The 13,065-nt window shown below is 38.4% G+C and overlaps 1 protein-coding gene across 2 annotated transcripts in view; it reads right to left on the bottom strand.

The window, feature by feature from the left end:
* The window catches only part of yjefn3 (YjeF N-terminal domain containing 3), a 93,468-nt gene that overhangs the window by 12,288 nt on the left and 68,115 nt on the right, over positions 1-13,065 (bottom strand). For both annotated transcript variants that reach the window (XM_028444411.1, XM_028444410.1), the window contains one exon: positions 12,845-12,953. In XM_028444411.1, coding sequence (XP_028300212.1) covers positions 12,845-12,953 — 109 coding nt within the window. The remainder of the gene's footprint in view (positions 1-12,844; positions 12,954-13,065) is intronic.

Genomic DNA, 13,065 nt, shown 5'->3' with positions numbered 1-13,065 from the left:
GTGTAAGCCATAGAACTGTAACAGTTTTTGTAGAATTTCCATGAAATTCCACAGACATTTTCGTAGAATTACAATTACAGAGTAAATTATCTAAACTCAATTACATTTCAATTACGATAAAAACAGTAACAGTTTATATATATATATATATATATATATATATATATATATATATATATATATATATATATATATAATGTGCCATAATTGTAATTAATTATCATTTATGTGATTATAATTGTAATTGACCCTAACTCTGGTCGATGGACCAGTCAAATGGAATTTTTTTGTCCAGTTTCTCCCTTTCAGACTTATACTGAGTGTATTTAATCTGCAACTCAGCCTTTCCATCATTTGTGGAGCTGCCTGGGTGCAGCGTGCCAGCGATGCCAGACAAATGTGGAAATGGCACCCACTCTACTGTCTGTAAGCAAAGGTCCAATCTCAATAATATAAACCAGCAAAGCAGTGGAAAAAATACCAGCGCCTTCACCACGGGATGCTTTTATATATTTAACCCACTTTCCACAAGCTGTTGGCATCTGCCTCGTTTACCGGCAACACTTTTCCTCATAAATCACTACACAGCTTCTTAAATGAGACGACTATTCAGCAGCCAATGTCGACCCGAGCTGCTAATCTTCTGTGTCCAACACCTAAATAAACAGAGGTGCTGCCTCAGTGGGTGCCTGTACGCGTATCGATGTGAATCTGAATACATCATTGTCACTAAAAGGGCCCAAAGGTGTCTGCCTTTATTTTCCACAAACTCTCCAAAGCTGCCTTTTTTTTTATCTCCCTGTAAATGGATTGCTAGCGGCTTTGGTGAGGTTTTGCAGCTTTCATATAATGCAAACATATCTGTTCATTATTTTAAGATCAGAGCGTTATATATTAAAGTAGAAAAGGAACATGAAATTGAGAAGGACCTGAGGTCACCCTGTAAAAAAAAAAAAAAAAAAAAAAAAACTGTCTAATGAGTGGCCAATAAATGCATACCAAAACACAAGTTGTAATAACAATCATCCCTCTTTTATGACTCCAGTAAAAAACCCTCAACAGCCGTCTGCAGTTTACAGCTTGTTTTCAGATCACTGCCGTACAATTACAGTCGTTGATTTGGTAACTAATGTGTGGAGCGTTTTGGAGATGTCATCTCACAACAGAGGCAACATTTTCAGGTACTGCCTGGTACGTTTCTGTCACAACTTTGCCGTATTTTCTTTTAACAGTTTAAAAACACATCCAATTAAATTTAAGTCAATAAAAAGCCAACATGTGGATTTGTCTAGTCTAAGGAAACGAATGGTATGACATGAAATACTTTGCCTGGATGGATTAGAGCTCAAATTTGTTGATAAGTACGAATACTTAGGTGTATAGTTTGATTGTTCACTCTCCTTTCTAACTCATGTCAATAGCCTGCTTCCAAAAACGGAGATCCAGCTTTGGTTCCCAAACTTTTCACAGTCCCGTACCGCTCAGACATGTACCCCCTACTCCTACACACTTAAAAAAAACATGATAACGTAATATTATATACAATGTAGCCCTACAGTGGAATGTGTCCCTGAATTGTACCTATCTTGTTGAGGAATGAAATATAATTAAAAAAAATAAAGAATAACAATCTGTAAGCACACAAGAAAACATCTTATTTAGAATTAAAGCTTGATTTATTTATGTGAGAAAAAATCTCTATTTTTCATCATCCTGAAACTGTAAAATACAACTCACTACAACTTTAATGAGAAGGGTGAGGTTGAGAGGATGTAAATAACTCTGCAATGTTTAACTGAATTAGAGCGAGTCTGAGTCCTAAAACTTTCTCAATACAAAGTCTTGTTTTATCATTTGTTTTCATGTTTTGTCAAAGCTGAAAATCACACAAATACGTGGTGGCAAAGGGCATCAAAGTCTTTACAGCTCAGTATGCACTCTCACCTTAAAATAGTCAACTCTTCCCCACTCCTTTCATTGTCCTACCCTGACTCTCTCTTCCCTGTTCCCTTCCCCCTCACCAAGGTGTAACACTACCCTCTCTTTTTAAACTCTCCCTTTAATAAAGTTTTTCCTATCCTTCCTTAGAGAGGGCTGGTGATGGTCACCACTGTGCAGTAAATGAAATGTATTTATTTCGTTGGCAATAATTAAACATGCATAGCTGTCGCAAAAAGATTGCACGACATGTAGTGTTGACCTTCGAAAGCATGTGCAGACAAAAAAACAAAAAGGAAAGACATTACATTTGGCTAGCGCAAAGCAGTGTAGCTATCATCGTATCTGTTGTTTCTCTGTCACCACTAGAGGGTGCTCTTACTGAGGCCAATGTGTAATTTGTGGCAATGCATGGAGGTTCCTGACTATGTTTACATTCTAGTTTCACATTTTTATGCACGTAGCCCCGGTGACAATTTGTGTACCCCGACGGGTAGCCTCACCCCACTTTGGGAACCTGGGCTCTATCACAGTAAATATTATTTTTCACTCACAGTGAAATATACCTTGGTTAAAATCACCCAATCCTGGACTACAGAGATGTGAAGATCCGCCTCAAAGCACTTTCTCAATAAATTGGGTGTAATTTTCACTTCAACATCCATTTTTTTTTTTTTTTATTGATGCAACTTTTAACACTCATAAGTGTGATCTGTACTCTCTTGTTAACTGGCCATCACTACACAACAGACGCCATAAACGCAATCTACTCTCAGTTAAATTAGTCACACTGGAATCCCTAAAGTCTGCACCTTTCTAACTATTCTACTTGTTTATTTTGCTCCAACCCATGTATTGTGTTTTGTGTTTTTTTAACTCTTCTTAAATTTATTTTCTCTTCCCATCGTCTTGTCGGTTTTATATCTTCTCCCACTTTGCCAGGTTGTAATTGCAAATGGGAATCTGTTCTCATTTATTTTATCTGCTGAAATAAAGTTTAAATAAAAAGAAGGAAAAAAGGGTGATTATTTCTCTCCTTTTTTTAAACCATGTGAGAGATTAACAGCCTTTTGAGGGTAAAATCAGCTTTCTACTCTCAGTAGAGTAGAGAACCGGGAAGCTGGATAGTTGTAGTTCCATCAATGTTCATAAGCAAAATGATTAATTACTAGACATATAAACAGATGGGGGTCAGTCCCACACAGAGCCTGCATTGTAATAGTGACTTTAAAGCAGTTCTGCTTATTTTAGGTGTAACCATCATTAAGCTCTTGAGAAAACGGGGTCTCTGTAGAGAGATTTAAGACCTGTCTAATATATGTGTGATGGTTTAAACAAGGACCTTTTAAAGCAAAATATTTGCTAATGCTAAGAACAGGGCAATAAATCTATCCATATATCCATCCATCCATTTTCTGACCCGCTTTGTGCTATTTCAGGGTTGCGGGCGTCTGCCGGTGCCTATCTCTGGCTCACACTGGGGGTTAGGTGGGGGTACACCCTGGACAGGGCACCAGTCCATCGCAGGGCAACAGACAGACAAACAACCACTCACACTCACATTCACTCCTACGGGCAGTTTAGAGACTCCAATCAACCTAACGTTCATGTTTTTGGATTGTGGGAGGAAACCGGAGTACCCGGAGGAAACCCACACACCAACATGCAAACTCCACAGAAAGGACCCATGTGTCCACCCCAGGGCTTGAACCCAGGAGCAATTCATTTATTTGTCATTTCTTTTTTTCTGGGAACCTATTCACTGCCTATAGAATTTTTTTAAAAAAGAGAGAGGGAGATAAGCAGGACAGAAAGGTCCAACAGTTACTACTCAGTGTGTTTCTGAATGCAAATGACCCATTCCAGTAATTAAATACTATCTTTAGCTGTGAGTGCATACATGCAATTCAATCCCCTTTATTAAACCTCTAACCTGAGCCCTTCCCAAGCCATTACCCCAAAGAATCCCATTATTTCAACAGGAAATATCAATAGTGGATTCTAACCTCTATAATTACTTTTCTAATCCCTATCAATGTTCTATAGTACAATGTCATTATTTGAAGTTATTACATGGAAACTCCATCACTGATGATAAGCCCGTTCATTTCAAAGTAAGACATGGATAAAAAATCATAGACTTGTGACTCAATATGAGACTTCAGATGATAGAGCTGATGATTAAATGTAAATTGAAATTCTTCCACTGTGAACAAAATCATTTGTGGTCACTGTAACAAATTCATTCGACATGCATTAACTGGAATGATGTCACACAGATTCATTAAATGAACTCTTTTACCCACAGAGATACTTTTTCATTTATAATTATAGATAATTGTGGTTGGGAATAAAGAGGGAACATTTCTGGTGCAGGATTCTCCTGGTATTTACAGTCTTCCGTTGTCTGGAAAAAAAAAAAAAAAAAAAGAAGCAATATGTGTTTTCAATTATTAATTAAAAAAATTGTATATAAAAATGCCCTTTACCCAGAAACTACAACATTTGTATATTCCATTGTGACATAAACACTAATTATCCTACAGAGATTAAATGTTACTTACATCTATCACTAATTCATAATATAAGGTTTGGAACACATTGCCTCAGGCATTCTATAATCCTTATAATGTTGCATTTTGAAGGCTTTTTACATGATCTCATTAATTCACACTTCTCACAAACTCACAAACTGTTGATAAAAAAGCCAATATTGCCCCTATAAAAAGATTTGATAATTAGTCATTGCATCCCTATATGTGGGTTTCTAACATAGCAGAAAGCACCCACAGTGGGCATGTAATGTAGAACACAACATAATACATAATAAAACCATCTACAGATTTAACTGCTGCACGAACAGCCACGGACAGGTCTGTAGTTATTAAAGTGTTATTTGTACGGTTCAAAATGATGATGAATAGTTCATTAATATTTTCTCGTCAGAGAGGGAATGTTAAAGACAGAAATCACTGCAAGCGATCTTTAGGAACTGACGTAATTTATCTAAAGATGCTGGGGTGAGTTAGCACCTGAAGTTAGTGTTAAGTTGGTTAATATGTTTTTTAAATAATATAGTTGTGAGTTATTGTTTTGTGTTGTTGTACAATGATAAACAATATATATATATATATATGGAAAAATTATTGTTATAATATTTATTTATTAATTTATTTTTAAATATACAACAGGTCAGAAGTGCACATTATAAAAATCACATATACAAAATTGAAAAAAATAAAGATAAAATAAATAAGGGTAAAAATCAGTAATCTTTCCATTTCAAAAATACCATTGTATATTGTCACGGTTTGGATGTTTTTTTTTTTTTTTTTGTATGAATAAAGGATATAGTTTTGATATATTCTTTAAATTCACACAGAAAGCTTACAAAGAGGGGAGTAAATTGGTTGAACTCACATTTGTGAATATAGAATTTACCATATAAAATGAATAAGTTTACAAAAGAGATGGGCGATATTGACAAAAAAAAAAAATATCCCGATAATTTCTGGTATTAATAGAGAAGAAGAGAAAAAAAAAGAAAAGAAAAAGAAGAAGGAGAAAAGAAAGAAAGAAAAAAAAGAAAAAAAAAAAAAGAAAAAAAAAGAGAAAAAAAGAGAAAAAAAAAGAAAAAAAAGTAATGTAGAACACCAAGTCTATGAAAAAAGGGGGATAAGTCTGATGATGCGTAATTCCTTTCAGTCTATGTGGTTGCATGACCTGTGACTGTGGTATAGCACAAAGACAAATAGAAACAGGCAAGGTGATGCAATGGGAGCTTAAAGCACATGAAATTGTTTTTTGTACTGTACGGCACAAATTTGCTCAGAACTGCAGGGAATAAATTGCAAAATCGATGTATGTGTAGCTGACGCTGTTTTATAGGTTCCCTCAAGAGGTCAAACTACGCTACTTTAAAGCCACACCGCAGACTTATTGACCTAAAGGATGACCCATATGAGTTATTTTAAATGATTCCCCAGGCCAATATACAGAGCTTGACAGTATCAATGCTCCGAGCGGGGCCTGGAGAAGTTATCACTTTATGGCAGTCACGTGACCACAGGCTCTGATATACTCATTGGGCTAAGGCTTTTGCTAGTACTTTTCTGCCTGTTCGACTCCTGGTCGAGCTGGCAAAAAATTTTAAACTGCTTCTGAGGAGGCTAAAAAGACACCCCCAAGACCCGGTCCCCTCCACCGACCTGCCTTCCGCCCGGCGCCGGACCCCGCCCAGGGCACGGGGGCCGACGACGGCGGCGAGGCCAGGGAGTAGGGGAGGAGCACCACCGACGCAACGAGGAAGGCTGAGCGCGGCCCAATACGAGGAAGGCCGAGCGCGGCCCAATACCGTAAATAAAGAAAAATGAGAAGAAGACGACTTGGAGACTGAAAGAAGACAAGCACAGTGGACTAAACTACTGATTGGTTCCACAGACACATGCAGAGGCATGTGCACAGATCTTGCAGTAAATAGTCACATGAACAGCAAGTAAATAAATAACTGTGTTACAGTTAGAGTGTTAATAGGGCCACTTTTTCTTGTCCGAGTCCGACCCAGTGGTAAAAATTTAATTTTTTTTCTCAAAGAAATGAAATCATTACATTTGTTTTACTGGTAAGTACCGATTTTATTAACAAAAAACTGTTTATGTCAACATCAGATCAGCGCATGGGTAACAAGCAAAAGTGAAATACAAACAGAGGCGCAGTGCACGCAAGAGACCCATCGGATCTATTTACATAATCTATGTATCAAAGATAAGGATAATTCATGACCCGACCTGTCCGGTGTCATCGGGTCCCATCAGGGTTCGATCAGGTATCCATCCTCTATCCACAGTATCTAATGAGCTGTGCTCCGGTGATAAACAGTGAATGCGTGCTCCCGCAGTTACACTAACCACCGTGGTGTCACTATGGAGTCTGATTTCTAGATCCTGCCCTATGCTCCTTTAAATGTTAAAGTGCAGAGTTGTCAACATAGCTTCTGTCTTGTCCCATTTATGGTTTTCACAGTGTTTCACAGTAATTTTCTACTGCTGCGAAGAAAAAAATGCTTGTGGACATCAGTACGAGGCGTGGTCCTTTTTGAGCCGACCAGGAGTAGCTTCAGTTGGATTTATCACCTCAACCATAAACCTAACCAAAAACCTGAATTAAATGTTCTTATAAGATATAATTACATGAAATAAACACGAGTTTGAAAGTTGTGTCACACAGCACAAAAACATTCTTTTACTGACAGTGTCACCTTTCCCTTAGATCATGTTGGATGTTGAGTAGAGTTTTTCATTGTTCAGGGCTGTTTTAGAAGCAAAAGGAAGTCCTACACTACACAATATTTTTCTTGCTGCCATACTGGCTGATAGATGTATGTTTGTTATGAAATCAATCAGGCAATATCCAGTGTATTGCTGTCTATAAATGACGTTACAGTTGTTTTCTCTGCTCAGCACACACATAGAATAAACAGTCAAGCTCTGATGTCTTGAAGTCATTGTCTGAGTTCATTTTTCACTCAAATATGAGAGAAGCTTTCAGAAACTTCTCACGAAATGTTGTGTTCCACAGGAAGGATCGATGATCAACAACGGAGCCAAACCATTCTGCTGGTGAAGCCATTAGAGCCACACGTTTATTGAAGGCGAGCAGTTATATATGGTGATCAGTTCAGACCAAGTTCAGATTCATTACAAAGTGGGATGTCTTGTTTCAGTAAAAGAGACATTTGTAACATCAGTTACAATTTATTGTGAGTGCAAGAACACAAAATGAGCCAATAGGTGTTATTTTAGTGGAAACGGGTTTATTTTGAATACGAATTAATGACTGCTAAGGTATTTCTGTATACATGTGCTGGCCTTTGGGTGTAGCTGGAAAATGAATGTCCTGATTGGTTCTGTCAGACATAAAGATTCCCTATTCCTGATTCCTAACGAAATGGCTCAGTTCCCTCATTTGTTGCAAACGAGTGGTTGTTGTGGTTCGTATAATCCGTCCAAACATTTTCAGACCCACTTGTCCTTTTTCAGGGTCGCTGGGGTTCACCAGTGCCTATCTTTGGCTCACACTGAGCGCTAGGCGGGAGTACACCCTGGACAGGGTGCCAGGTCATCGCAATAGTTTAAATGATTAATGAGATTAGGGTTAGTGTTTGTAATGTTGGATCCACACACTATGGTAGATGATTGTAAATACTATGTTACTACTGCTAAGTCTGGTTACCTGTAACTTCTAAATGGGTCATTTGAGTGAATGTGTGTGTAAGTGTGAGTCATATGCCTTGTATGTATGGACATTGAAGGTTGAACTAGAAAATAATGTGGCGAGTGCACCGTGTCCTTGATCACTGCAGTCAGATACTGTAATAATGGAAAAATGTGTATGATTTGGCTGTAACTATTTTGGACACCAGCAATTTCACTGCTTGGTTGAATGGTGGCCTAATAGTTGGGGAATCAAGCTGGTGAGAAAACTAGTTGGAAGCTGTAGAACGGCAGTGTTTTACCTCCTCACAACATAATAATTCATAACTTTGGGCGCTGAAGCAAGTCGTTTCACCCATTAATGTTCTCCTCACATTGCAAAGCAGCCACTCACCGCTTTTCATAGATTGGTTAGATCCACAAAAAAAAAATCTTGAATAACACCTTGTAAAAAAACTGTAACCAAAGGCCATAAATGTAAGTTACATCTTGTATGCCACATTTATTCTGGTAATACTAATGTTATGACTTCTGTTATATACAATGTATTACCCTTTAATACTTTAGGGCACAGTATTTCACCTTCCAAAGAACGGTCAGACGCCATAAAGAGAGTAACACAAGGCCACACACAGACACACACACACACACACACGCACGCGCGCACACACACACGTCTTCCTTGATTGTAATAATGTCTCAGAGGGAATAGCCTCGTTGAAACAAATGGCAAAGTTCCTTCACCTCCAATCAACCTGAAACACACACCGAGCTTGGGAAAACACAATCACGGCCCTAAAAACACAAATATAATCCCTTTATTTTTTGCTCCATAAGACCATACTCACATCTGGGGGTTCTCGCAAACGATGGTCAAATTTATTACTGTGGTAACTAAAACCTCTCCTGTCTGCTCTCGGGTGTTGAAAACTCTCAGACTGACACAGAAACACACACTGTCTGGACGTGGTAGCTGGTGATGGCCAATGCTTGAATGGAGAAGGCATTACTATAAGGGGAGTCTTTGAGTCTTGGTGTAAGTAGTTGTTAGTCTCTCGTTGTGGGATCCATATTAATCCTTTTAAAACAATGGCACCGGTAACAAGAGCACTCAGAGAGCGCAAACCTCTGCCAAGCACCAAATCTCCACTTTGCCAGATATTGTCAGTTATCTGGATCCGTGATCCTGATCAAGGTGCCATGACCATTCACACCATTCAGAAATGAATATCCTCATTAAGAATTATACAGTAGATCAAAATGTATCGATGGGATAATTTGAGGAATCAACCTGACACAACTGAGTCAAAATTAATAAAGATTGATCAAAGTACAAACCAAGATATGCATTTTTGAAGAGAGAAATTTACACATTTGTCAAACTCATCTAAAATCAGTATCCAGATCCCCCATATTTTTATGGAATCTTCCATTGTGTAAGGTCTATCTTTGTTTTTTGCATGTTGAACATGTTGTCGAAGGTTAACACTGCAAGAGGTGCAATTTTTTTAGACAGCAATGCATATTTTGTTATTGCAATTAAATAAATGAATGTATTTTATTGCATAATTGTGACCATCACCAGCCCTCCTTAAAGAAGGGTAAGAAACACTTTATTTTAGGGAGAATATAAAAAGAAAGGGCAGTGTTACACCTAGGTGAGGGGGAAGGGAACAGGGAAGAGGGAGTTGGGGGAGGAAATGGAAAGGGTGAGGAAGAAGTGACTGCTTTAAAGTGAGATGTGGTGTTACAATTGTGTATATTGTGCTTATTGTGTTGTGAAATCCATTCCAGCCAGTCTGGTAACAAATGTGGAGCTCAAGTATAATGGTGGTGGCCATGACTGGAGGTAAGGAGTGAGTGGTTATACGTAAAACTGGCATTTGGGATCAACTTGCCTAAGGTTAAGCCCAGTGCGAGTTTATCCCACAGCCCAAGACATGCCAGTGCGTCCATGACCAAAGTTTGTGCAAGACTTTTGTAAAAATGTGTTCAGTATACTTTTATCATAACATTAAACTGGGGTGAAAATATGACTTCCTTGGTGGAGGTAATAATTGTATTTTACTTGTGTAAATAGTTCTACTTGTCTTTGTTGACCTCAATGATTGGAACCTAAAGAGCCAACATGTAGTCCACAGTTTTCAGGGAGCCCATTCTAACATATGTGGGGCCAAAAAGCATGACAGGAAATAATAGATTAAGAAAGTCTCTAAATGAAACCACAAACTCAGCATGACTTTAGCACTCAAAGCAATACGTTCTAACAGCAACATCGTGTGTGTGTGTGTGTGTGTGTGTGTGTGTGTGTGTGTGTGTGTGTGTGTGTGTGTGTGTGTGTGTGTGTGTGTGTGTGTGTGTGTGTGTGTGTGTGTCTGTGTGTGTGTGTGTGTGACCCTTGAGGCCAGTAGCCGTGTGCCAGCAATGAAATCAGTGAAATCCGACCAACAGCATCTCCTTCAAGTGTAATTTTCTTTAAATAGCGGTGACGTCACACACGAGGTAGCACGGGGCTGGCGGCTGCGGGCAGGCGTTATCCACCACACTCACTCTGTGTTTGTCTTGTAAGACTATGCAGTTGGGTCTGGAGGTGGACTGCCAACAGAGGCTGATGGTATTAGAAAGAGGAAGTGAATGTGGTGTGTTTAATCACACACTGTGAGTCTCACTTCAGACACTGTCGGTCTGTCTTCGCCTTTTCTTCCTACGGGCCCCTCTGCTGGGTTCTCTGTGAGAGGACATTAATGATCTCTATTTGGCTGCCATTTGTGTGCTCATTTGTGCTGATGCATGTCTTTGTCTCCATTTCATTATTCCTGCCTCTTTTTTCTGCCCAACTCTCCTGCAGATTTAGTAAGAATTCATGTGTCTTGTTCTTGTAGCTCAGATTCTTACTCATCACAGCCTGCTGAGAAAAAGCAATCTGGTGTTATATCAAGCCAGAGTTTTGGTCAATGAGAACCATATGTGTGTCCAGAAAAGACCTGTGGAAGGGAACTTGTTTTGGAGGTGACATTCAATGAACATTTGTAAGAGTTTTTTCAACTAAAAAAAAACAACAACTTGAGGGTGAAGTTTTAGGCATATCAATGTAAATCAGATAAGCTGTTACGGGAATTGTTGAGTATGATAAAGAAATGTTAGCTGATCTTTTAACCCAGCTGTGGATGGATGTAATTTGATGTCAAACTTAGACAAAAAAATTATATAAATCAAGTTTAAATCTTTGTTTTTTGTAGATCATATATATATATATTTCTTTCTTTCTTTAATTTGAGACCCTTTGTCTGCAACTGCACCAAACTTGCCATATTTTGACCTATTTTCATCACTTTTTCTTGCCATATTTTAGCTCCTTTTAATGCATTTTTGCTAAATTACTCCCACTTCTGCCACTTCTCCATCAAACTTCAATGCCTTTTCTGCACATTTTTTTCCTCTTTCAAGGCTTTTTCAGCACTTATAAACCCTTTCCACCACTTTTCCACCTAATGTCATGTGTTGACCCATTATTGTCACTTTTAACCTATAGAACAAGGATTTACATCTTTAAGATGACTATATACTATGGTGCAAATAATACAAAACTTCTAGGATAACAGTGGATATTATTTATAACAATAAATACATGTGGTTATCAAAAATTCATAGAACAATGGACCATCATTGCTGACTTTATGGATGACCCCAAAAATCTCTCCCCTTTTATTCCAACTTATAGATGGCCCTGTCTCCAGATGACCTTTCTGCAATGTTCATGTCTGTGTTCAACCACCTTCAGGTACTGTGGGGGTCCCCGGTCTCTGGAATCTTTATTTTGGGGTTTGCGAGCTGAAAAGGTTGAAAACCCCTGTTGTCATTGCTTTTCTTGTATAGACATTCTATGATGTGACATCGATGGAATCACAATCTGGCTTCAGCAGAGTGAAATTAATGAGATCACATTCTTGGCTTTTTAAGAAGTAACTTTAAACTATAATACTCTACAATTTTAGATTTAGTTTACAGTGATAGAATGTAATTGTTCAATCATACCCGAGATATAAAACCTGTCATTGATTCATCAAATTGATTTTGTTGTTCCACAAAAGAAGTGTTTTTTTCACTTTCTTTTTTTAAACTTTCCATTTAGCATTTCATTCTGGAAAGCAGCTGCCTCTGAAGAAATGATAGCACATTTCCTGTTTGAGGTTTTCTTGATGTTTCATGTCTGCACACTAGTATGTAAAAACAAACACACACATTTGGTTTGCGATAGCTTTCAATGTTATTAGATTTTATATTAGAAAATAAGCCTGAATATCCAGTAAAGCTATCCTGCTCTCACACACACACACACACACACACACACACACACAACACACTGCAGTAAATGGTAGCCACTGTGCGGTGCCAGTGTCTGATGCCTCTGGTTTAATGGTCCAAAGAAACAAGCTTTGGGAAGAATAACAGAACATTAAAGTGAAGGTCCATTTCCCCACGAAAACACAACTGCAACAATATCGAGCTGGAATGATGTTTACATGGTTATGTTTGTAGCAATAAACGGATGAACTCCGACCACACACGTTGTTATGGGTTGATGAAAGGAGTGTATCGATGAGTGGCTGTGGGATGAGGTCATAGAAAGCATATGCATAACAGAGAAAGAGATGGATTGATGTTGGTCTCCTCAGGAGGTCGGATGTACAGACCTTAGTGATGGCGTGGGCACATGCTTGTCCCCAGATCTCTGTCAGCTGCTGTTGTCCAAACCTGTAGTCCTTCAGCAGCTCTGTCTCAATAGCAGCCACTTCCCCTTTGCTGACAAACACAAGATAACACACATGACCTCTAAGACATGTTTCCATACATTTAAACTTTCTGTATAAATCAATACTAGAATCAACATTGCGTCGTGGCATTGCTTCTAGTC

This window comes from Gouania willdenowi, chromosome 4, assembly GCF_900634775.1.
Source record: "Gouania willdenowi chromosome 4, fGouWil2.1, whole genome shotgun sequence".
In the NCBI taxonomy this organism is placed as follows: domain Eukaryota; kingdom Metazoa; phylum Chordata; class Actinopteri; order Blenniiformes; family Gobiesocidae; genus Gouania; species Gouania willdenowi.
Note: the sequence above shows the minus strand (reverse complement) of the source record. Positions and strands in the feature narration are given on the sequence as shown.